Raw genomic sequence first — 26,627 nt, forward strand, 5'->3', positions numbered from 1 at the left:
GTTACCAACATTTTCTTAACCAGTTTAGAATTCCTTCTTTTCTCTATCATCTTTTCTCAAAAGGGGTGTTGTTTCTGCTACCTTCCAATTTACTGGGACTGTTCCAGAATTGTGGGAATGTTGGAAGAACACAACCAATGCATGTCCCATCTCTGCAGCCCCCTCTTTTCGAACCCTAGACTGCAGACATTTGGTGTATTAGATTTGTCAGCTTCTAGTCAAATTAATTTCTCCATTTTTAAAAGAAATTACTAATGTCAGTTCCTCATTCTCATTAGTCCCTTAGCTCCCAACTATTTCTGGTATTTTTTCTGTTTTCTGCTATGAAGACAAATGCAAAATATTCTTTTAAAATCTCACTCATTGCTTTGTCCCCAGTATAACTTCACCTCGCTCAGCTTTTAAGGGACTCCTGCTTACTTTTGCTATTCTCTTCCTTTTTATTGGTGTTTATCCCAACTTTTACAAACATTTTTATATTTATTGCTACTTCCTCACGATCAACATTTTAGTCAACATTTGATGATTTTGAAAATTTTCCCAAACCGCCATTTTATTACTCTGCTTGACATCATTACAAGTCTCTCTTTATCTAATCCTATCCTTAATCTTTCATCAGTCATGGATGGATCTGCCTTCCACTGGAATCTTTCTCAATAAATCTATATTCATTGAAAAGCACAAACTATTTCTCTAAATTTTCATGATCTATTGTCATATCTTTTAATCTAATTTTTCAATCTACCTTAGTCAACTCATGTTTCAAACCTATGTAATTAGTTTTACATCTAAGAATGTGTTTTTGAACTTTTAAAATTATGTGTCATGGGAGGTGGGCATGACTGGCAAAGCTGGCATTTATTGTTCATCCCTAGTGAAGGTTGTGGTAAGCTATCTTCTTGAATCATCGCAGTTCATTTGGCATAGGTATACCCATAATGCTGTTAGGAAGTTCCAGGATTTTGACCCAGCGACAGTGAAGGATCGATGGTTTATTTCCAAATCAGGATGGCGAGTGGCTTGGAAGGGAACTTACAAGTGGTGGTGTCTCCATGTGTCTGCTGACCTTGTCCTTAAAGTTGATGGGGAGGCATGGGTTCGGCAGCAGCTGTCTGAGGAGATTTTGTAAGTTGCTGCAGAACATCTTTTGCTGCAGAACACCGTGGGCGGCACGGTGGCACAGTGGTTAGCACTGCTGCCTCACAGCGCCAGAGACCCGGGTTCAATTCCCGCCTCAGGCGACTGACTGTGTGGAGTTTGCACATTCTCCCCGTGTCTGCGTGGGTTTCCTCCGGGTGCTCCGGTTTCCTCCCACAGTCCAAAGATGTGCTGGTCAGGTGAATTGACCATGCTAAATTGCCCGTAGTGTTAGGTTTAAGGGGTAAATGTAGGGGTATGGGTGGGTTGCGCTTCGGCGGGTCGGTGTGGACTTGTTGGGCCGAAGGGCCTGTTTCCACACTGTGAGTAATCTAATCTAATCTTGCAAATAGTGACCATTGCTCCTACTGAGTGTCAGTGGTGGAGGGAGTGAATGTTGAACGTGGTGAATGTGGTGTCATTCAAGTAGGGGCTGCTTTGTCCTGGGTGGGGTCAAGCTTCTTGAGAGTTGTTGGAGCTGCACCCATCCAGGCAAGTGGGGATTATTCCACCGCACTCCTGACTTGTGCCTTGTCGATGGTGGACAGGCTTTGGGGAGTCAGGTGGTGAGTTACTTGCCGCAGTATTCCCAGCCTCTTGGAGCCACTGTGTTTATGTGGCAAGTACAGTTCAGTTTGTGGTCAATGGTAACCCCCAGGATGTTGATCGTGGGAAGACTCAGTTTTAGTAATGCCATTGAATGGTCAAGGGCAGATGGTTAGATTCTCTCTTCTTGGAGATGGTCATTGCCTGGCAGTTATGGTGTTATAAAGGCAATAAAACATTATTTCACATTGCTACCACTCTCCACAGAGCACCCCCTAGAATTTTTAAACAATGCAATCTGATTACATTCGATGAGATCTTTTGTAACTAATCTCTTAGACCTGGTTCTTCCCTTTTGAATCATTTTTTCAAACAACTTCCCCAGGACATCCCTGTGTTTTTATAACATGGAGACAAGAGCTAGGTCACTTGGGAATTGAAGCAAATTCCCGAAGGGAATTCCTAAGTGGTTGTCTATGATTCTGCACATCTACCACTTTTCAAAATGCGAGGGAAGACATTGTCTCTCTGATGGGAGTTAATTGTAAAACAATTCCTGATGATAGTACACACACATAAAATGTTTCATCAAATTTTATTTCACGTTTGGTACCAGGAATGGTACAAAATCCTTCATTCTTCCTTATTCTCAAGGTCCTTTAAAAGGACACTTGATGATGACTTAAGATACATTTTAACCAAGAACGGTTGAAATTCAAGAAATTGAAAATGATTGAAATGATAAGACATATCTTTCTCTAAAACACAAAGCTTTCATTTTCTTGGATAAAAGGGGGACTCGGAGAGTGTTCTTCCATCCTTGGTTTCGATGGTCTTGACAATGAGGGATTTGCTCACTCCACTTGTTTCCAGCCCACCACGGTTCAAGCTCTCGAGCTGGAGTTGTGGATGTCCATAACTTGCTGAATGGGGACGGATTTAAACACATGAGCAAAGAGAAGGAGCAACAATTGCACTGAAAACATAACTTGCCTAAGCCACCCATTCATTATACTGAGCCTCTCAGCAGTTCCTGCGGTTGCAGATGTCTGCAGTGTTGCTAAGGGTTGGGGGACATAAATTGCGACTTTTTGTGTGGTCCATCAGATTTGACAGATTCCGTCCCACACCCGACCAATCTTTGTTTGTGAGCCCTGGCAGTATCTACAAAGAAGGCCTTTTGCTGTGGGATTCAAGGAGGGCTGGAGGACAGGGTGTGTCGATTGGACCAAGCTCTCTGGCTCAATGGGGGGGAGGGGGGCGGAGGAGTGTGTGTGTGTGTGTGTGTGTGTTACTGTTTGTGCGTGTGTGTCGATGTCTGTGTGTATGTCTGTGTGTTACTGTGTGTGTTACTGTGTGTGTTACTGTGTGTGTTACTGTGTGTGTGTGTGCTAGTCTGTCTCTGTCCATGTGTGTGTGTCTGTCTGTGTGTATATGTGTCTGTGTGTATGCATCTGTGTGTGTATGTGTGTTACTATGTCTGTGTTGGTGTGTGTGCATCTATATCCATGTGTGTGTGTGTTATTATGTGTATGTGTGTCTCTGTCTGTGTTTTAATTTTATCTTTGATCTGCAATTATCTGTTTGGCAGGAAATGTTGAGTGGATTTGGTATGACTTCAATATAAAATCATCCACTGTTTCTGGACTTGAGCACTGTATACAAATTTGGGAGTCACGAATCAATAAGGGAAAATGATTTTGCACTCTCCCCCCTCAAACTCTCTATGCTTGCAGCACAGATACCTCTTGCCACCCACCACTAAGCATATAACAACTTAACCCAGTCCCGCTCACAGCTCTTCACAGTGACTGCCATGCGCAGCAAAATGGATCTTGCTCTGCTCAAAGTGATTAGATTTTGGTAATAAAAATAACTTAGCAGTTCTCTTACTTTTGACTGAATGATGATAGGTGACATTCACTGGGGTTGACAGCCTGAAATCAGAGACAAAAGAATAACTGTTACTGGAATGAACACACAGGAACACCCAAGGCTGGCTTAAGGTAGGAGAAAGCTCACATCCCTCTAATCCTGCTGCTGGTGGATTCAACTGCACTTTGAAAAGCTTTAAACTCCGAGGTGGGAAATTCCCTTGGAGCTTCCCCATGCTTAGTGTGTCTTAACTCTGCAAGAACAGCAGTGACCAATGCACTCCTGGTGTGGGTGAAGGGACAATGCCTCGGAGTGCTCTCCCTGCCAAGTGCTCAACCACTGACGTGAGTGGTGTCAAACTTCGAATCATTTTAAGGTCGGGGTATCAGCATCAAATTTGTAATGGGCTGGCAGGTACGTGCCATGACTAACATATAGTGCCCACTTGCTCCGTGCAATCCGAAGAATTAGAAGGAGAAGGCTGCTCAGCATTCTTACCAACAAGATCTTCAACCAGAGACTGGTCCAAAAAAGAATTTGTCCCATTATTTTGTTCCAAAATTAGACAAAGTTTTTTGAATAAAGTAAAAAAAAAACACATTTCAAAATGCTGTCACTTGAAAAACTACAGAAGTTACTATTAAATTCAACCTCTCTCCATTCTATTTCAAAATGCTTCATATTTACAATATATTTTCCATGTTAGGCATACAGCCAGAGGACAAAACATTATAAGTTGCAAATTTCAGGAAGTGTGATTGAAATAAGCTTATCTCTGTACACCATGTCCCATTCCAAGACGCCCCAGTTCAGTTCCAACAAACGGGATGTTCACAATACACACTCCCAGTCAGGTATACAGTCCAAGGGGACTCAATGGTGTCAAGCCTGTCAGTGTGCTATGGATAAGAACCCCCTTCCCCACAGCCTGAGCATCCAGGGCCTTCCTTCTTCCTGGTGGATCCCACCCCCCCCACAGCCAACCGGAGTCGACAGCATCTTGTTTTATTCAAGATAAGCATCTTCAGCCCAATGCTGGGTCGCAACTGAGCCAGGGGAGTGGGATCTCTCGGCATGGGCTGGCACTAGCATTGGCTCTGCCTTCTGAGAGCTACCATGCTCTTGGCCAGACTGTACAAAGCTCAGGTGTAGCCACACTTGGAGTATTACGCACAGTTCTGGTTGCCACATTATTGGAAGGATGTGGGAGCGTTGGAAAGGGTTCAGAGGAGATTTACTAGGATGTTGCCTGGTATGGAGGGAAGGAAGGGTGTTAGAGGAAAGGCTGAAGGACTTGAGGTTGTTTTCGTTAGAGAGAAGAAGGTTAAGAGGTGACTTAATAGAGGCACACAAGATAATCAGAGGGTTAGATAAGGTGGACAGTAAGAGCCTTTTTCCTCAGATGGTGATGGCTAGCACTAGGGGGCATAGCTTTAAATTAAGGAGTGATAGGTATAGGACAGTTGTCAGAGGTAGGTTCTTTACTCAGAGTGCAGTAAAAGCGTGGAATTCCCTGCCTGCAACAGGAGTAGACATGCCAAGTTTAAGGGCATATAAATGGGCATTGGTTAGTCATATGGATGAAAATGGAATAGTGTAGGTTAGATGGGCCTCAGGTTGGTTCTACAGGCCAGCAAAACAGTGAGGGCCAAAGGGCCTGTACTGTGCTGGGATGTTCTATGCTCTGTGGTGTCGTTTGGCTTGTGTGAGGTAGGCTTGTGTGACAAGGCTGCCGAGGCCGAATTGGAAACGGCAGGAACCCAATGCAACTCGAACCTCGGCTGCTTCCTGCTGGGTTCCATTCGACCTACACTGGAAGCCCAACATATATATCTCTCTTGCTCCCTTTCTCTCTCTCTCTACCCAGCCCTAGGGTCATACTATGCAGTGCTCTTAAACAGGATCCATCTTTTGTGTATCCCAGAACATAGCCTTCTAGAAAAGTGCCAAACTTAGTCAACGCAACCAGATAAAGAGGTACTCAAAGCACTAACCTGTTCTCTTCGCCTTCCAGCAATTTTTTGTAAGTGGCAATTTCGATGTCCAGGGCAAGCTTAGTGTTCATCAGGTCCTGGTACTCTCGTACCTGGCGGATCATCTCCTTATTAGCCTTCTCTATGGCTTCGTGCAATTCAGTGATCCTTTTGTTAATTTCTGAAAGGGCCAGCTCTCCACGGCCCTCTGCTTCGACAATGGCTGCCTCTAGCTGGTCTTTCTGTAACACATGGGAAACGGTCAGTACTAAGTGAGCCAGACCCCAACTTACAGTAGATGGATAGGATGCACTGCACAGTGTGGGGAGGTAACATTTCCATCAAACCAAAAATACAGCGGACACAAGACTTTTGATTCTCTGCAAAGCAATCTTACTTGTTTGTTCAGAGCCTGGATTTCAGAATTAAGTCGCCCAACTTGTCTTTGCATGTCTGAAATCTCAGTCTTCATTATGCGGAGATTGTCTGCATGCTTTCCAGAATTTTTCTTCATGTCGCTGAACTAAAATGAAGAAGCATTATTAACATAACATCCATAATTATTCTTTAATTGCGTCCAACGCAACAATAAAAGGTGGTCGGTAAGGAGCTCTAGTGGTACAACAGTAGTGTCCCTTCTGCTAGACGGGAGACCTGAGTTCAGGTCTCACCTGCTCCAGATGTGTACAATAACATCTCTAAACAGGTCAATGAAGGAAACATCTAAAGGTGGTCAATGAGCTAACAGTTGTGATGGAGGGTCTGCATCTAAACATCATCATATTTTGTTCTTTGTTGGTTATGATAGACCTGCATTATCTGTGCTGCTTCGAATTGCAAATATGCCTTTCCTTTTCATTCATCCTAATGATTTCCTTAATTACTTTCTTTATTGAATGGCCATGGACAATAGAGCAGGAGGTCATTAGGGTTGCTTCCACACAAAAAAAAAACAAGGCAAAGGAAATCAAAGGTTTTGCTTTTGGAATGTCAGAGGACAATAAAATGGAGGAAAGCACAGAGTCCTGGTTGTGGGAGGTAACTTACAAACTGAAAGTTAGAAAGCCTCCTTCACTGTCTACTAAGATGACAAAGGTTGGAAGGTTTGAGTTATAAAGAAAGGCTGGATAGGCTGGGACTTTTTTCACTGGAGCGTAGGAGGATGAGGATAGAAGTTTATAAAATCATGAGGGGTATAGATAGAGTTAATGGTTGGTGTCTTTTCTCCAGGATTTCAAGACTAGGGGGCACATTGTTAAGGTGAGAGGGGAGAGATTTAAAAAAAGACATGAGGGGCCAAGTTTTTACACAGAACGGGGCTCATGTGTGAAATGAACTCCCTGAGGAAGTGGTGGACGTGGGTGTGAAGAAGCTGCTCCTTTAACAAGGTTACATTGTCCTTGGCTTTTGTTTTCACGGAGGTCGTAAAAGCAGCGATTCCAAAACGTCCAGGTTTGAATGATTTTACGGCCAGTTAGTTAATAGATGCTGCCTCAGGCAAAAGGCTTTTAAGTTTAAAATAAAACATGTACAACGAAAGGGGAGTGGCCAGCTCTCCCAGCTCAGCTTTCCTCTGGATTGATTTGGTTTTTGGATTTCTGGCTGTTCACTGAAAGCAGTCAGTGAGGCTACTGATCCAAGACACAGCTCCATGGAAGAGGGTGTCCCACGCTGCCATCTCTCTCTCTCTCCTGTCAGACCCAGTGTTTGATTTTACCTTTTTTTGCCAAGGAGTGTTTATGGGGAATGTTGCAGGAATTTGGAACAGCTTCGTTACGTTGGGATAATTTGTTGGGTTTTCAGAAAGGTTACGTTATTCCATATTCTGTTCTCTTTTGTTGATGTTTCATTCGGTAACCTTGTAAATAAATTCTGGTTTATTTAAAACTGAGTGGTCTGACCAGCTGCATCCCTCCTGGAAGATCCACATTACCCCTGCTTAAAGCAACCCGCAAAGTTAAGGTCTGGGCTACTTTCTTGAAATGTTTTGAGGGGGGCTGGCCTGGTCCAGAACATGGGTACAATTACAACATTTGGATAAGTACATGAATAAAACAGGTTTGGAGGGAGGTTGGACTAGCTTAGTCAGGGATTATGCTTGGGCTGAAGGGTCTGTTTCCATGCTGTATGACTCTATGTCATTGTGTCACCACAGTCCTACCAGACCATAGGGCCTGCTCCCTCATTAGAGAGAGAGAGAGAGAGAAGTGACTGGTGCTGATTTAACCCAAGGGCCACCAGACCTCAGGCAAGGGAAGAGTTTGAGAAGGAGAATCCTTCATGGTAACCTCAAACTAGTGATGGGAATTGAACCCATGCTGTTAGTGTCACACTGCTCTGTAAACCAACAATCCAGCCAACTGAGCTAAACTGATTCCCTGTTTGACTTGATTTTTTTAAAAAACGCACATTTTGTTGAAGCTTTTTGTCTTACACTCATCAGGACAATTTGCAAGGATATCAATCCCGGGGAAAAGCAGCATTTTTACTGAATGAGGGGAGAGTGCCTATTCATTGGTAAGTGATAGAGGCCTTGCCATGGAGAATGCACCCATTAATACTGATTAACAGTTAACAGCCAGAGTCTGTTAGACATTTTGAACCAGGCATGCTGAGTCGAACTAGTCAGGGATATGCCCTGAGTAATGAACCTGTGACTGGCCATCACCTATTTTGTTGAGTCGAAACAAGCATGGTATATGTACATGTTCTCTATGTCTGCAAAGACAGGGCCTTGTGTATTAATATGTGTAGTTTCCAGTACACACTAGTGGGCCACTTTGTGAGCCCGAATGACAATTGCAATTTTTTTCTTCTTTATTCATTCATGGGATGTGGGCGTCACTGGTTAGGCCAGCATTTAGAGCAGCATGGAAACAGACACTTGGTCAAACCTGTCCATGCTGACCAGACATTCTAACCTAGTCCAATCCCATTTGCCAGCACTTGGCCCATATCCCTCTAAGGCCTTCCTAATCATGTACCCATCCAGATGCCTTTTCAATGTTGCAATTGTACCAGCCTCCACCACTTCTTCTGGCAGCTCATTCCATAACGTGCCACCCTCTGTGTGAAAAAGTTGCCCCTCCAGTCCCTTTTATATCTTTCCCCTCTCACCCTAAATCTATGCCCTCTACTTCTGGACTCTCCCACACTAGGGAAAAGACTTTGCCTATTTATCCTATCTATGCTCCTCATGATTTTATAAACCTCTATAAGGTCACCCCTCAGCCCCCGATGCTCCAGGGAAAACAGCCCCAGCCTATTCAGCCTCTCCCTATAGCTCAAATCCTCCAACCCTGGCAACATCCTTGTAAGTCTTTCTTGAACCCTTTCAAGTTCACCATATCCTTCTTATACTGCCCATCCCTAACTGCCCAGAGGACAGTTAAGAGTAAACCACATTGCTGTGGGTCTGGAGTTACATGTAGGCCAGACCATGGAAGGATGGCAGTTTCTTTCCCTGAAGGATATTAATGAACCTTTGGTTGTCAGTGTAATTCTTCATGCACTTGAGATTTTCCAGCAAATGTTGTGCAATTGCAAAACCACATCCGATGATAGATGCTGTTTTGCAAGGCAAGATGCGTTGGGTATAGTCAGGACCCCTGCTGGCTTATTACATTAATCTTCATTATAATTATCATAAACTGAAAACATTAACAAAGATTGAATAGGCTGGGGTGCTTGGTTGAAATTCCACCATGAGACAGCAACAAAAAACACAAATGTGTCTGCAGGAGACTCTCCCCATATTATTCATTGCGCAAGCTGCAAATAGTAGTATTGTCTCTTTCTCAATCACAGTATCTTAGAAGGCACTTGTGCCAGTGCTGGTGCCTGCTGTCTTAAAAATGGATATATCTCGTCTTTAACAGAGTTTGTCATGCATTACCTTGTTTTCCCATGAGGTCACAGTATCTTGGCGCATTTTAACCACCATTCCTTCATATTGAGAGCGGACATCATTGAGGATACTGGAGAGGTCCAGTTTACGGCTGGTGTCAACCTCCAGAGTAACAGCAGTGTTCTTGATCTGGGCCTGCAGATCATGGATCTCCTGGGCAGGAAAGAAAGATGGACTTGCGTTTAACAATGCCCATGTCCCAATTAACAGTTCCAACTCTTGTTTCAACAAAAAACAGAAAGACAGATCGTATTTGTATTGTACACCCAGGTGAAGGTTGTGTCAACAGGGCTAATTGGAAAATATGGTTAGAAAGGTCACTTTTGTTGGGAGTGTTATTTGGATACTGACTTGAGAAATGACAGCAAAAGCTCCACATTACACAGGAGTTCTTCACACAGCCTAATCCCCTTCTGGGTTTCTGAACTCCTTTCTCTTAAATCCTCTGCCCACAGCGCCATGATCTCAGCCATGATTAGGGTTCAGCAAGTTCCTGAATCCACCTCAGCTGGTTTGGGGATCAAACCCTGTGCAGTCAGCGCCAGTCTGAACTACATCCATGCCGTCCACAAAACAACTTGTTCTTTACCTCGTCAAATATATCCTTCAGGAAATTGATTTCATCGGTAAGGCTCTCCAGCTTAGCCTCCAGTTCCACCTTGTTGAGATAGCTTTCATCGACATCCTGCAAGACAATTCAAAACCAAATAGACGAGCTCAAAAAACCCCAGAGTTTTACATTGAATTATTGTGTAGAAAGGAGGGGGGTTGGAGAAGATTTTGAACAGTCTTAATTACTCCGCGTTCCCATCATTCAATTGTCACCTCACTTCTCTCAAAGCTGTTTGTCCGAATTGAAGACCAGTCCCTAATTGAAGACCAGTTTCGCTCTTAATAGATGTGTGTCTTGATTTTCTTCAGTGACGTAGGTGTGGTGAGTCAGGATGGGTGCTCATTCTATAGCTCCAGCCTTGACCTCAGTCAATGTTCAAGCATCTTTTTCATTTAGATGCGGATTGCCCGCTGAATGTTAACTGGGAGCCCATCCCTGGGCTGCTGGTGGGGATGGGAAGAGGCGGAGATGGGGAAAATGGCAACAGGATTGCCAATGCTTGTTAATGGACCGAATCAGCTCTCCATTGCTCACACAGCAGAGGCCTTGACTCAAACTGGAAAACTCCATCTCTCTCTCTCCATTAATGTGTCTGCTGTGCCTATTGAAGCAGTTATCACAGCTCCCACCTCCTAGCAGTGCTGGATAAATGTGTTCCAATGAAGTGCAAGCTATATCCGACATATATGAAGGGGCAATGAACTCTGATGCCACATCATGATTGTAACCTTATTTAAACACCTCTCTTCACCCACATCTGAGGAGGCATTTGTGACATGGGCATAGGTGATGCCAGGAAAATCTGCCCACCTTAGAAATGGATGGGGGGGTTCAGTACAAAAGGTTCTCACTCCAAGTTACCTGCCTGGCTGCTAGTAATATATCCTGTCACCCTGAAAATCTCTTCCAAGTGCCCTACAGACATGTTTCGCGGGCGGGCAGGCGGGGTGGGGGGAGCCCATCTTTGCAGAGATGGTTTGTATTGGCATTTAGCTTGAACCCACCTTCTTGATCATTACAAATTCATTTTCCCTTTCTGTACGCAAATTGATTTCGTCTTCATACCTTGGGAAGAGAGAGAGAGAAACACATTATCATCAATAGCTGTTGAGATGAGCTGTCTGTAGAATTACCAGAATTACTGTCGAGCCATAGAATGGTCACAGCACAGAAGGTGGCCATCTGGCCCATTGCGCTCTGCAGGAACAGCGCAGCTTGTCCCCCTTCCACTCTCACGCCCTTGCCCCATCGCCCTGGACACATTCTCTTTGAGTAATTAGCCCTTTCTCTTTTGAAAGCCTTGATTGAATCTGCCTCCGTTGCACACTCAGGCAGAGTATTGCTCAATAAATATACAGTTAACAGATTGCTAGCACTCTCTGCCCAATGTCAAGGCTTTAAAGCCCAAGCCAATGTGGGTCAGACACAGTCAAACTTCACCGGCACCCTCCATTTGAGTTGCAGCCCTCCACATTTCCTTTCCACAGGAGGTTTGCAGTGTAGAACTGTCTGGTAATGATGGGCTGTCGCACATTATATTAAAGGCAAGTCATTGTTAGTACCATCAAACTGACAGGAACCCAAGTAACAGATTTGAAGATGACATGGCTAACTCTAACAAGACATCAAGGCATTCCCCACAAAGTGTTACATTTTTCATACACTTCAGGATACAAATGGATTTTATGCTTGCATTTTCCTATCTACCTGGCATTCCACACTTTTTCTTAAAATACGATGCCACTGGTAACAAAGTTATGTGCAACTGATCATGAAATGCTGTAAATTGTAAATGCCCCAAGTCCCAATCACCTGTCACCCCAAACCTGCACTGGCATCCAGTCTTAAAACGATCATCTTTGCTTTTAAATCCCCCCATGGCCTTGCCCCTTTCCCATCTCTCTAATCTCCTCCAGCTCTGTAATCTCTAATTCTGGCCTCTTGAGCAAGCTCCTAATCTTAACTGCTTCAACACTGTGCCTTCAACTGCCTGGGTCCCAGGTTCTGGAATTCTCCCTCTAAGGCTCTCTACCTGACTTTCCCCTTTTAAGACATCCCTTAAACTTGACCGCTTTTGCTCATCTGAGCTCAGATCGCCTTCCTTGGCTTCTTATTCGATAGTTTTATAACATTCCTTTCAAGCACCTTGAAACATTTTATTAGGTTTAAGACATTATGCAGCTATAAACTCGTGTAAGTAGTTTAACTTCAAACCTTTGCACTCTGCTTATTCGCAATGGTCAAAGAATTTGTTTTTAATCTTTGAATGCCAGTTCCCCGGCAGCACCATCGGGGGACGAAGTGAGCTACAAGGTCCCAAGATTCAATCCCAGATTTCTGCTGAACTGCCTAATCTCCCCTCGACTCTAGAGGTTCAGCCGTTGTCTTCAGCATCTCAGGGTAGGGGAAGAGAGGGAATAACAAAGTAGATGACAGATCCTGCCCCTGATCTCTGCCTCCTGATCACTGCAGGACAAAAACTGTCAAAGGGATGTCCACTTGCAGCTGAGTGGCCAGCCAGCACCCATTGGCTGAACTCACATGGCCACTTGGGTGATGTGCTAGAGGGACATTTGATGCTTTCTGTTCTTGTGTAATTGCAGTTGAAACTAATTCCACAAGGAACAGTCTATTTGGGCCCCTCGAACCCGTTCCACCATTCAAGAAGATCACGGCTGACCTTTGACCTCACATCCACTTGCCCCACTCTCTCCCTCAGAGTCTGAAAATCTATCGCTATTGTTCTGGAATATCAACGGAGCTTCTGCAGCCTGCGATCCTTCACCCTATACTGCCTCTCCAGACAAGAACAAATAGCATTTTATCAGTCAAGTCCTGTCGGTCCATGCCTTTACATCAGCACTTGTTAGGGCTAGTTAATAATAAATGAATATTGCCAGTTCGGAGTCACCTGGTCTTTGGATTTTGGAGTTTACAATGTTCAGAAAGCTGTGTAGATGACATCACAACAGCCAAGTGATATTAAACTCCAAACCATGAACCATCCATTACAAGGTCCATTCACTGGTGCTTTATTACACAAGCATTTTGGTGATTGTTAGTGCATCTTGGGACTTTTGAATTCTGTTATCCGAGTAAAGTGTAACATACTCATGTAAAATTCCTTGGTGCACAGTCTTAATGCAGTTGTACCGTTCAATGTGATTGGGGTCAACTAATCCAGGGCAAAGGCAAATTCAACCTCGAATGTGGCTTTGAGACTTGTTTGGTGATGTATCAGCTACAGCCTACCCTCTGAGGAAGATGATAGTCAGCTCACGTTCCACACCACAGACTCCGGCCCCAGGCTAGCACTCCGAGCCGGCACTCAGGGAATGCTGCACTGTCAGAGGTGCCAATCATTCGGATGAGACTTCAAACCTGAGGCTATGTCTGACATCTCAGGTGGATGTAAAATAGCGCATTGCACTAACTGAAGTACAGCAGCAGGCTCTCCCCAGAATCCTGACCAAGACTTACCACCCAACCATCATCAGCAAACTGATCCCACATCGCATGGTCTTTCTGAGAGTCTGCTATGTGCTTTTCAGTGGCAGCATTTGCCTCTAAAAGTAAAGCATTCTGCCAGTTCTCGAATTCTAAAGGAGCTTTATGTAACTTCCTTCATTCACTCGAACACATTTAGGCCATCTAGATACGAAATAGGACACGTTACGTTCACCATTTTCATGGGCAGTCATGTGAACCAGCTCCTACCTTCACACCAGTGGGCTGTGCCAAATCAGGTAACCTTGGCATAACTCATACTGGCAGGAAGCTCTGTCCCCCATTGTGCCCACTGACCTATCTTAGTTTCCCATCTGGCAACACTTTGAACATTCCCCATGCTCCCCCCCCCCCACCCCGATTGATCACGACAGGAAGCAGATGTGCATGAACGCCCACTGAGTACAGGAGGAGTCTCAATTACGATGAAGAGGTAGCAATGTGCCACAGGTAGAATGCTGACACTTGTTTCGGTTTATGCCCAATTTCTCAACCTCAGTCAGTGTCTTCAGGGCAGGAGTTAAGCCAATTGTTAAGAAGGGTTTGGAGGGATACGGGCCAAGTGCTGGCAAAGGGAACTAGATTAATTTCGGATATCTGGTCAGCATGGATGAGTTAGACTGAAGGGTCTTTTCCATGCTGTACATCTCTAGGAATCTAATTCCTACCTTTAAGTTAAACTTTAAGCTTGTTTCACTCATTCTCAGAGAGCTCTCTCTCTCTCTCTCTCTCTCTCTCTCTTTCTTTCTTTGAGATTTTGTTTAAATCTCACTTTTTGACAAAGCTTTTGGTCACTTCCTTCTCCCTTCGAGGAGCACTGGTTTGGTGCCTCCATACCTGGTACAAATGGACAAAGCTTGTGCCACATGTGCTCTGTCTGTTTCCACCTCAAAACGTTACAATCAGCGTCAATACATGCCAGGCGACACTGACTTGTCTATCACAAATGGCCTCCCACTTGAAACACACTGGCATTTCAGATGCCCAGCTTGGCCCCTATCAAAGAGAGTGCCAGCCAGAGTGCCAGTGAAAGTTTGGCAGCAAGTGCCTAGACAACAGAGTGGCATGATGGCTCAGTGGTTAGCACTGCTACCTCACAGCACCAGGGACCTGGGTTTGACTTCAGCCTCGGGTGACTGTGTGGAGTTTGCACATTCTCCCCGTGTCTGCGGGGGTTTCCTCCCACAGGCAAGAGATGTGCAGGCCAGGTGAGTTGGCCATGCGAAATTGCCCATAGTGTTAGGTGCATTAGTCAGAGGGAAAATGGGTCTGGATGGGTTACTCTTCGGAGGGTCAGTGTGGACTGAAGAGCCTGTTTCCACATTGTAGGGAATCTAATCTAAACATTTTCAGGCCAGTGCTGTCTTGCTAACAGTTAGAATTCAGCTTTCAGTTGCTTTAGACGGGAGTGTTTAAAATGCAGTAAAGTAGCAGCATCGTTTGAGACCTTGGGGATGGTCATCCTTTTTCGCTTCAGGCCCAGGTTAAAAAATAAAAAGTCCTACGCTCAGCATCATTCCAAGACATGGCCAACAGCAGCAGCAGTGAATTTCCAGTGGTGATGGTGCAAGCACTAGAACCTCAGGCATCAGTGGCCCTTCAGGATGAGGGACTTTGTTTCATTTCAGTAAACATGAGGAAGGAAAGATGACATTACCCTACCTCCTGTGTTCTTTTCCCCTAAATATATTGCTCATTGGGAGGGTGTACAATCAACTGAAGAGGAAAAGGCGAGCAAGCATATGAGCATGTGACCTGATGTTCTTACAACCGTGAATTGCAGCGAAAAGTGCAGAGGACCCTCCCCGAAGATCATTGTTATAAAACAACAAAGAACATTTTATGCAAAACCCATTAACCTGTCTGCTTCCAGGGAGAACTAATCTACTTGATGTCTGTAACTGGGGCTAACATAAGTAAACAGCTTTGTGCATAACATCCTATTGAGGGGAACAATTTCAATCTCAGGTGACCCAGATCGTAACTCTAATCCAAGCTTGTGGATGAATTCAGTCTTAAAGCACCCTTTCCTTACGATAGAACTTACTGACTGAACAGTGACACAGCTCACAACTCACCCCTCAGTAACAGCTGCTCTCTCTGGTGGGATAGGTCATGTCTCACCACCTGGACAGGTGAAACATGAACCCAAACTCTCTGGACCAGAGGTAGGGACACTACCACTGAGCCTTGAGATCCCAACAACTCACCCATTGCATTTACACAGTAATTCAGTCAATTAGCTGCAGCTAATACTGATGCAGGCGTGCATACGGAGACTGGCGCATCAGTTAGCTGGTCAGTGACACAATTGGGTAGAGTCAGTTCCTGCACTGGCTGAGGTTACCAGGAAGGACTCTCCTTCTCAACCTCTCCCCTCATCTGAGGTGTGGTGACCCTCAGGTTAAACGGCACGGTGGTTAGCACTGCTGCCTGACAGTGCCAGGGTCCCGGGTTCAATTCCTGCCTCAGGCAACTGTCTGTGTGGCGTTTGCACATTCTGCATGGGTATCCTCTGGTTTCCTCCCACAGTCCAAAGACGTGCAGGTTAGGTGAATTGGCCATGCTAAATTGCCTGTAGTGTTAAGTGAAGGGGTAAATGTAGGGGAATGGGTCTGGGTGGGTTGCTCTTTGGAGGGTCAGTGTGGACTTGTTGGGCCGAAGGGCCTGTTTCCACACTAAGTAACCTAATCTAAACCTCCCTCTGAGTAGAGTGCTGATTTGGGGGTGCCAGTGTTGGACTGGATTGGACAAAGTTAAAAATTACACAACACCAGGTTATAGTCCAACCAGTTTATTTGGAGGCACTAGCTTTCAGAGCACTGCTCCTTCATCAAGAGGTTGTTGTGCAGCCCTGTTGTCCAGGAGGACTACTGTGACTTTATCTTTAAAGGTAACCATTCAAATTAACTTTATCTTCTGGCTGGTTCTCATTACTCCTTGGAGGTATATTGACACAAGGAGTAATACTAAGAGAAATGATATAACTTCTCTTAAAAACAAAAAAAAATTACAAGCTGTGCACTCGGCCAAGACAGAAGAAAAAAATACAATGTTTAGATTAAATTCCCTACAGTGTGGAAACAGGCCCTTCGGCCCAACAAGTCCACACCGACCCTCCAAAGAGCAACCCACCCCAGACGCATTCCCCTACTCTCACCCCTGACTACTGCACCTAACACTACGGGTAATTTACCTGACCTGCACATCTTTGGACTGTGGGAGGAAACCGGAGCACCAGAAGAAACCCATGCAGACACAGGGAGAACGCGCAAACTCCACACAGACAGTCGCCCAAGGTTGGAATTGAACCCAGGTCCCTGGTGCTGTGAGGCAGCAGTGCTAACCACTGTGCCACCGCGGATTGTGTCACAATGTGCCTCAGGAGACTTGGATGAAGGACCAGGAATAGGGTAACCAAACCAAAGTTAAAAATCACACAACACCAGGCTATAGTCCAACGGGTTAATTTGGAAATACTAGCTTTTGAAGTGCTGCTCCTTCATCAGGTGGTGAGGAAGCTCGTGCTTCCAAATAAACCTGTTGGACTATAACCTGGTGCTGTGCGAGTTTTAACTTTGTCCACCCCAGTCCACCTCCACATCTTCACCAAAACAGTTTCTCCGCCTGATTAGCTTATAATGGATGCTGCTGGAAACCGCGTGGGTCCAAAGGGAAGAGATCTGATCCAACAGTACCAATGCTCTTCCCCAGGCTAGGGTCATGTATGAGGAATGATCGATGGAGATCGTGGTTGAGACGCTTTGCTGGTTTTTGGTCAACCCTCCCTGACCCATGCTTTTCATGCCAGCACATTCAGCATCCTGACTGAGGAGACCAGCACAAGCTGTGGATTGAATCTGATAGCCTTGGGCACTTTACTTAGATGACTGAACAATCAAGAGAGACTTACCTCTTCAGAGCATTGCTGGTCCATAGTCAAATTGGACTGTTTTAGTTATGGAGATTGCTGCATCTCTCTACTTGACAATAGGGACTACGTCTCCATGAAGCACTTCATTTGTGAGGATGCATTCTCACACATCCCTGAGACACAAAGGGTGGCACATAACTGCATGCCCTTTCGTTCTTTCAATGGTTGGAATGGTAGAATCCAATCATAAGTCCGGAGAAACGGTATACCAAGTGAAACATAAAAAGGGTCCACAAGCCTAAGCTTTGTTGCTACCTTCCCCAAAGCCCTGGTCAATTTTTTATCCCTCAGCAAAAAAACAAAATCACAAAAACACATTAGTCAATTGTCTCACTGCTGTTGGTGGAATCAACAGGCTGCCACCACCCCAACACTCCAAGAACGACTGGTGGTGCAGTGGTTAGCACTGCTGCCTCACAGCACTGGGAACCTGGTTTCAAGCCCACTCTCGGGCGACTGTTTGTGTGGCGTTTGCATATTCGCCCTGTGTCTGCGTGGGCTTGTTCCGGTTTCCTCCTACAGTCCAAAGATGTGCAGGTTAGGGTGGATTGGCCACGCTGAATTGCCCCATAGTGTCCAGGGATGTGCAGGTTAGGGTGGATTGGCTATGCTAAATTGCCCCATAGTGTTCAGGGATGTGCAGGCTGGGTGGGTTAGCCATGAGAAATGTGGGGTGGGGGGATGCCCTTTGGAGGGAGAGGGTGGACTCAATGCGCTGAACGATCTGCTCCCATACTGTCGGGATTCTATGACTGGACTTCCAAAGTGGCTGGGAGGTGTTTTGGGAATCTGAGGCTGTGATAGGAGCTCCCTATCATTTGGTAACAATGCTGTTAGCGGATCTGCCTACCCGTGGTGTGCTACACTGTGGTGTGTGCTAATTCAGGTATCCCACATGACATTCCTGAGTTACTTCCTAGGGAAAAGTGGCAGAGGTGATTTCCTGCTGCCTTTTCAGTTTCTGAAGTATTGCCTTCTAGATGGGCTGCGAAGAAGACTAAGGAGCTTGTCCAACCACATGCCCAGTCTCCATTCATCAGGGCAGTCCAGAGCCGACTACCCATAACCATGGTCCACAACACTAGTGGGCACTTCTTCGAGATTTTAACTCCGTTTTAACAGAGAACATTCCAATCCTCACCCACCAGAGCTCTCAGGCTTGGGATTCCATAAAATGGTCCCTTTAAAATTTAGTTGCTGTGTACAGCTGATCCTTTCCCTCTGGGGAATCTTTCTATCTTTTGTTGCCTGTATAGTTCCTCGTATGCTGTTACATTGCTGTCTGTACACACAGTTTAACAGAAACAATGCGTTGTGGACTCAGCAGGCTGTTGACGGCGATGGTGCTCCGATATCTTTCAGGACAATACCTAACTCATGTAATGGTTCTCAATATTCTATTTGCAGTTTCTCTAGACTTCAGCTCCATTCACTCCCCATAAATGAGGATCTAAGATTAGTTTAATCTGGTTTCATACAGACGTTCTGAAATAATAGATTTTTTTTAAAAAAAAGAATAGGCTAAATCGCTTGAGCTTACTGTTCAAAGAATATTGTCCAAGTCTTCAGCTCAAAAAGAATTCCTCAGCCAAGCTGCTTAGAAACTGAATTAAAGAGGCATCATAGAATCCCGACAATGTGAAAGCAAACCATTCTGCCCATCAAGTACACACCACCCTGCCAAAGAATTCCCACCAAGACCCACCCCATCCCTGTAACACTATGTTCACCCACCAAACCTGTATATTTTTAGACTGTGGAAGGAAACTGGGACCCTTGCAGACACAGGGAGAATAGATCAGTGGTTAACACTGCTGCCTCACAGCGCCAGGGACCTGGGTTCGATTCCAGCCTCGGGCGACTGTCTGTGTGTGGAGTTTGCACATTCTCCCCGTGTCTACATGGGTTTCCTCTGGGTGCTCCAGTTTCCTCCCACAATCCAAAGATGTGCAGGTTAGGTGAATTGACAGTGCTAGATTGCCCATAGTGTTCAGGGATACATAGGCTGGGTGCATTAGTCAGGGGTAAATATAGGGTAGGGGAATGGGTCTGGGCGAGTTACTCTTCAGACAGTCGGTGTGGACTTGTTGTATTGAAGGGTCTGTTTCCACATTGTAGGGATTCGAAAAGAAAACATACTGGGATCGAACCTGGGTCCCTGGCGCTGTGGGGCAGCAGTGCTAACCACGGAGTCACCGTGTGGCCCTGTGAATGAAGTTATGCTATCATTTATTAAAGGTAAAGTCACTGGTTCTATTAGATTGGAGAGTCGCTCTCTTATTGGACAGAGGCAACTGAGGGTAACCACGCCTCAGGCGAGGGGAGAGGTTGAGGAGGAAAACCCATCAGAGTAGCGGGAATTGAACCCAACATGCTGGCGTGACCCTGCCTTGCAAACCAGCCCCCTCTTCAGCTGCATAAGGCAGTTTGATGAGCCCTATTTCTCATACTGTTGTATAGAATCATTGACTCTTACAGAACAGAAGGAGGCCATTCAGCCAATTGCACCTGTACTGGTTCTTTGAAAGAGTTTTCTAATTAGTGCCCACTTCTCTACTCTTTCCCCAAAGCCATTTCCACCCCCCATCCCACCCTTTTAAGGAAACATCCCATTCACCTTTTGAAAAAAAAATTACGTTTAAACCTGCTCTTGTGCAGGTAGCACAATCCAGAAACCCAACAGCTCCCTGCTTGAAGAAAAATTCATCGCCCATCTGCACCTTTTGCCAAAAGGAAGGTGGCCAGCACATGGCGTTGGTTTGGCAATCAAGACCACTGGGCACAGATACTGGTAAAACCGAAGCTCACATTTACTTAGAGTATCTTTGGGTTTAATTCAAGCACCTCCTTGGTTTCAGCTGTCGGTAGTATTCTGAGAGTCTCCTGTGAATGGAGCTCACAAAATGTGAATACGTCACCCTGTCCTTCTGAAACTTTAGCACGAGTCCTGGCTATCCCCTGGCCCAGTGGGATTGGCACCAATTTTTCAGCAACTGCTTGGAAGAGCTCTAAGGAAATTCTCCATGACAATGACAGTAAATGAAGTAGTTATACCAGCCCTGAGATCAAGTTTTGTAACTAAGATTCTGTAACTAGATACCTTGGCACCTAAGATGGCGCCATAAGTGGTGACTTGTAAATTTTTCACTGCACTCATGCGAGTACATGTGACAATAAACTTAATTCGGTTCAATTCACACTTTGGCTGTCCTTCTCTGACAGATTCATGGCCAATCCACACAAATACCTTGAACTCACCCAGAGATCCTGTGAAGGTGCGTGAGCAATTCACTTGGCCCGATTTTATAACAAGTTAAAATTAAACCAATGGGCTAGCAGCTCTGCTTAAACAACAGGTACAGGAACTTCGTGTTTATAACTTACATTACGCTTCACAATTTGCATAATGTCCAAGGTGAAATTTCTGTTTCTCTCTCCTTCTCTACAACTCATGCAGAAATCTACTTTTTTCCAACTAAATCAGTTAAACAGGATCAAAGGCAAACTGGGGGCGATAGCCCCTGAAAGGCACTGTAACAAAAGGTCAAACATTTCAAAAGGAAACCGACAAATTCAAAGTGAACGGTCATTTTGAGGATTGATGGGGGGTGTCCCCTGAATTTGGAAGTTTATTCTAATCCAACTAAAATCTGAATTTCACTCTCTCCCCTCCTAAACGTAAACAGCCAGCAATTGTTAACACTTACTTGGTCTTGTAATCTTCCACCATTCCCTGCATGCCTTCCAGTTCGGATTGCAGGCGAAGCTTTTCCTGGGCTAGGGTGTCGATCTGCTGCTTGAGGTTGTTGGAGTAAACTTGGAAGAGGCTGTCAATGTTGGAGCTACGCACACCTTTCTCATGCAGCAGTTTCCAGTGCATTTCCAACTGCTTGTTGCGGTGCTCCAGTGACCGCACCTTGAAAAAATAAGGTCACGCATACTGCTTGACTCTTCAATTAAAAAAAAATGCAGAAATTGCTGGAGAAACTCAGCAGGTCTGGCAGCATCGCGAGTTTCTCCAGCAATTTCTATTTATGTTTCAGATTTTCAGCATCCACAACTCTGTTTTATTTGTTTTAAATGCACCTGTCTTCATTCCAGGGTTACGTGGGGGTCAAAGACAAAACAGCAGCTGTCTCGGGCAGCAGTGGAAATAAATATCAAAAGGTGCTTCATAACGGTAGCCCATTTTTTTTCCGCCACTGTCAAACTCAATAGGGCGTCACCGCGAAAGAAGACGCCTCACATTATTACAGGTGCAATCGCCCTGAGGCTATTTGCTTTTCCACAGTTGCAAGTTTATGCAAACGTTATCCTTGTTTTGAAAAGCATCGATTGGTTTAAGGCTTTGAAAATGCGTTGGATTTCAGAGTCCAGCATTTTGTCACAGTTTAAGCGCGCTTCGTATTAATGTTGAATATTCTATGATTTGATTCGAACTTTTTTTTTAAAACAAAAACGATTTCAGGCTTTACCTTGTCGATGAAAGAGGCGAACTGGTTATTCAGCCCTTTGATCTGTTCCTTCTCGCGGAGACGGAGCTCCTGGAGCGCCTGGCCGCCCTCGAAGCGGGGGTTCTCGGCAGGTATTTTGCCCAGACTAGGGACGTTGCCCAGTCGCTGAGCGCTCATGCCCAGGAACGGGCCACTCCGGACCATGCTGACCCGCTGCATGGACGAGCCGGGGGTGTACGACTGGCTGCTGAAGTGGGAACGGGAACGGAGCGAGCTACGGCCGGACATAGTGGTCTCTTTTGTCTCTCCCTTGTTACAAGATCGGGGCAAAAAGCAACAGAAAGTTTGGATTAACTGCAAGAGCGGGGAAGCTAGGAAGAGGGTAGCAAAACAAAAAGGCCAGTATCAGAAACCCCTTTCTGATGTTTGCCCCGAAGGCAAGTGTGCTCCCGTTAGACGGCGTTGGACGGTATATAGGCAAATTCCTGGCGCTCTCATTGGCCAGAAACACTGTCTGAAATGGATTACCATGGTAACTGGACGCTACCTCAGGCCAATCGGCGATAGCCGGAAGGTATAAAGTGTCAGTACTTGCTGTGAGTTGGTTATTGATTCCCCTCCAGGTACTCCCTGCAACAAGTGCAGCTCCAAACACAACTTCCAAACCTCGCCGCCTCTCTTTCTCCCTCCAAGATGAGTTTCCGAAATTATTCCTCGCTGTCCACCCACAGTGGTTCTATGTCCCTGCGGAGGTCCATGCCCCTGCAGTCCAGTGCGAGCAGCATCGCTGGCTTCGGCCACAGGATGTCGGTGAGCCGGGTATCGATGGCCCGGCCTGTGGGCATGGCCGCCGGGGCCAACTTCAGTGTCGGCGGGGTCAGCAACCAGAAGGAGGCCATGCAGAGCCTGAACGACCGGCTGGCCAGCTACCTGGAGAAAGTGCGCAGCTTGGAAGCGGCCAACGCCAAGCTGGAGGTGCAGATCAAGGAGCACTTGGAGTCCAGGGAAGCCAGCGTCCGAGACTGGGCCATCTACGAGAAGCCGCTCAGTGACCTCCGCAAAGAGGTAACGTTTAGCTGGGGGGGGGGAGGGGGGCTGTCCTGGCACAGGGGGCACCATGAAAGGAGTGAGGGAGGGGAGAGGAAAGAGTTTCTCTCTTACACAATAGCTGAGGAAGAGGCTGCCAACCTCCCCGCACCAGTTCACTCTTAATTTATAATATTTATATGTATAAACGCAACACTTTAACCGATTTATTCTGTTCGATCCTTCAGGTCTATGAGATGACCATCGAAAATGCTCGTTTGGTACTTCAGATCGATAATGCTCGTCTGGCTGCTGACGATTTCAGGGTGAAGTGAGTTCTCTCTCTCCCTCTCTCTCATAGCCACACAAAGTTTAGTCAACGCTGTAAGTAGTTTCTAATCAACCAGTTCAGAGATCTTGTGTCAAGCAGCTGGGACTTGAACCTGGCTCAGAGGGCGGGCTGCTGTGTCATGCGAACCTCAGCATGTGCAATACCTTCCCCACACACCCTCCCCGCCCCCAACCCCAGCTCCTCTGACACGGCCTGTTTGTCTTTCCCCTGGACAGGTGGGAGTCTGAGCTGAGCATCAGGCAGTCTGTGGAGAACGACATCAACGGACTGCGCAAAGTCATTGACGACACCAACATCGGGCGCCTGCAACTGGAGAGTGAGATCGAGTCTCTCAAGGAGGAGCTCATCTACATTCGGAAGAACCACGATGATGTAAGTTCCACCGAGATGTCCCTCGTTGACAATGAGTGGGTGTAGAATTCACCGGTGCTGAAAAGTCAATAGGATCCTGTAAGAAGGGAGATTGAAGTAAATGATTGGGAAATCAGATTATTGCTGTACAAGTAATTTCCGTGTGAGAACAATAATAGAGGTAAGCTAATAAAATATAAGGTGTTCAGTTATTGAAATGAGCTATGAAGTTTTGTCCCCCTTTTTGACTCTCCAAACGTTTGAGTTCTAGACATAGAGCACTTTGGTAAGAACGGAGTGGAAATTGTCTTTTCATTCTACAGGAAGTTAAAGCTCTGCGCTCCCAGGTCACTGGCTCCAGTGTGCAGGTTGAAGTGGACTCCCCTCAGGGCCCAGATCTGGCTAAGACCATTGCTGAGATCAGAAAGCAATATGAGGAGGTGGCACAGAAAAACAAGGATGATGCGGAGAACTGGTACAAGAGCCAGGTAAAGACGAAAAAAAAACCCCACGCCGTTCCACATCTTGTTTCACTGATAACATTTGATTCAATTGATCCCTCCAAGTAAACAGAATTGCAATTTGACCAAATATCCTCCAAATATAAGAGCTTGTGAATGCTGGTGAAAACTGGAAGCTTTAAATGCATTTCTTATTGCAGATAGATAGCTACAAAATTGAAGTTGAACACAATGCTGAAGAACTGCAAGGTTCAAAGGCACAAGTCACTGAACTGCACCATCAGATACAGTCTCTGGATGTTGAGCTGGAGAGTCTCCTGAGCAAGGTAAGGACTCCATTGTGAACAGGTGTAACTCAAACCAAAGCCTCACCTCACATACTGCATGCAACACCAACTGATCTAATTGAAGGATCATGTCTGCTCCTTTTTTAAAAAATTCTGCCTGTATTTTTGTTTCATTTGAGAAAAACTCATTGGAAGGCACTCTCAAAGACACAGAACTGAGATATGACATGGAGCTGCAAAGCCTAAATGGCATGATTGCCAAACTGGAGGGAGATCTGTTTCAGATCCGGAGTGATATGCAGACCCAGGTCAGAGAATATGAAAACCTTTTGAACGTGAAGATGAAACTCGAGGCTGAAATAGCAACATACAAACACCTGCTGGATGGGGAAGATATCAAGTAAGTAGCATCAGTGGAAAAAGTAATGACTATGACACAGTTGTGCATCCACAATCCACACCTATGTGTAATTGCTCTGAGCTGATTTATTTCTGTCTCACTTTTTTTCTTTCTCTTTTGTTCTTATAGCGCACTTGTTGAGTCAACCTCAGGTAAGACCATTTAATTCAGGAAATGTGTGCATGTAATTTTATCGTGTGCCTGTTATACACCCCATGGGATAGGTTTTCATCTGCTCCATACAGCTGGAAGTCTGCCCTGCTTGTCATTCTGTTGAAAGCTATGGTGGGGCGGTAGCAGGCCAATTCTACAAGGATGTGCGATTCATCCAGCGAGGATGGAAATCTATTGTATGTTAAGTTTCTTGTCTGCAAACGTACCTGCTCACAATTTGATTCTTTTCCTTTTGCATGACCAGGTGCCACCTCACAAACTATCAAGAAGACTGTCGTCACCACTCAGAAACTCATGGATGGCAAAGTGATATCTGACGAGACAGTCCGCATTAACTAAAAAGCACCAAGCTACATCTGCCCTCCAGTTGTCATGCCTGGTCACTTGTAGTTGCAGTGAGGAATGTAATAGTCTGGAGTTTGTTGGCTTGTTGAATATTATCAAAAATAAAGATACTCTTTGACTTTGAATCTTGACTTGTCTTTTTAAAGGGTAGCAGTAATCGTTGATATCTTGACAAACCCAGCCAAAACATAAGTTGCGACGTAACAGCAAATAGTCAGGTGCAATGCACAGTAACAAACTACTTAAGCCATTGCCTTGATCAGAATTATCCAACCATGGGGTGTGTAGACCAAATCCAGACCTCTGTCTGTGCTGTGATGTTTCATATTTTGATTCAGTCCCAACAGAATGACAGACTTTTATAGCACAAGGATGTTTGATAGACAAGGGACTCAATGGTTATGGAGTGCAGGTGGGATCCTACTGAATGGTGGAGCAGGCTCAAAGGGCCGAATGGCGTACTCCTACTCTTATTTTCCATGTATGTTGTTGGTAAACAGGCCTGTCAGTCTGGTGGTGCTTATGCCCCGCATGAAATCACTTTCCATCCCAGCATCAGAGACATGGCTCAGTTGGCTGGACAGCTGGTTTGCGATGCGGACTCGCCTTCTCAACCTTTCACCCTTGCCTGAGACACGGTGACCCTCAGGTTAAACAACCACCACCATGTTTATCTCTCTAATGAGAGAGCATCCCTCAGGGACAGCAGCGACTTTACCTTTTGTCCCATTTTTCCAGCACTTGACCCATAGCCTTCTACACTATGGCATTTCAGGTGTTCATTTCCATACATCTTCAATGGCAGGATGGTTCCTGCCTCTACCACCTTTTCAGGCAGTGAGTGCCACCACCCTCTGAATGGAAAAGAAATCTTCCTTATATCCCTTCTAAACTTTCTGCCCTTTACCTTAAATCTATGTCCCTGATTATTTACCCCTCTATTGTTTTCCCTATCTATTCTTTCTATGCCACTCAGAACTTTATCCAGTTTAGATTATATTAGGTTCCCTACAGTGTGGAAACAGGTCCTTCAGCCCAACATGTCCACTCTGACCCTCCGAAGAGTAACCCACCCAGACCCATTTCCCTCCGACTAATGCACCTAACACTATGGGCAATTTAACATGGCCCACTCACCTGGCCTGCACATCTTTGAACTGTGGGAGGAAACCGGAGCAACCGGATGAAACCCACGCAGACATGAGGAGAATGTGCAAACTCCACACAGACAGTCACCCGAGGCTGGAATCAAACCCGGGTCCCTGGTGCTGTGAGGCAGCAGGGC

At 45.5% G+C, this 26,627-nt stretch overlaps 2 protein-coding genes across 2 annotated transcripts; one reads left to right on the forward strand and one right to left on the reverse strand.

Annotated features, from left to right (window-relative positions):
• Positions 1-2,259: 2,259 nt before the first annotated feature.
• On the reverse strand, positions 2,260-22,407 carry LOC122543299 (keratin, type II cytoskeletal 8-like). Its single transcript, XM_043681806.1, has 9 exons — positions 21,968-22,407; positions 21,200-21,408; positions 11,056-11,116; positions 10,028-10,123; positions 9,427-9,591; positions 5,929-6,054; positions 5,553-5,773; positions 3,577-3,620; positions 2,260-2,606 (listed from the first exon to the last, which is right to left on the reverse strand). Exons 1-9 carry the CDS (start codon positions 22,232-22,234, stop codon positions 2,458-2,460), a joined length of 1,338 nt encoding a protein of 445 aa, XP_043537741.1. The 5' UTR covers positions 22,235-22,407; the 3' UTR covers positions 2,260-2,457.
• A 136-nt stretch (positions 22,408-22,543) lies between these two features.
• krt18a.1 (keratin 18a, tandem duplicate 1) lies at positions 22,544-25,467 on the forward strand. Its single transcript, XM_043681808.1, has 8 exons — positions 22,544-23,011; positions 23,221-23,303; positions 23,540-23,696; positions 23,999-24,163; positions 24,337-24,462; positions 24,603-24,823; positions 24,953-24,975; positions 25,242-25,467. The coding sequence occupies exons 1-8, from the start codon at positions 22,640-22,642 to the stop codon at positions 25,334-25,336; spliced, it is 1,242 nt and encodes a 413-aa protein (XP_043537743.1). The 5' UTR covers positions 22,544-22,639; the 3' UTR covers positions 25,337-25,467.
• The last annotated feature ends 1,160 nt before the right edge of the window (positions 25,468-26,627 follow it).

The sequence above is a fragment of the Chiloscyllium plagiosum genome, chromosome 43 (genome assembly GCF_004010195.1).
Source record: "Chiloscyllium plagiosum isolate BGI_BamShark_2017 chromosome 43, ASM401019v2, whole genome shotgun sequence".
In the NCBI taxonomy this organism is placed as follows: Eukaryota; Metazoa; Chordata; class Chondrichthyes; order Orectolobiformes; family Hemiscylliidae; genus Chiloscyllium; species Chiloscyllium plagiosum.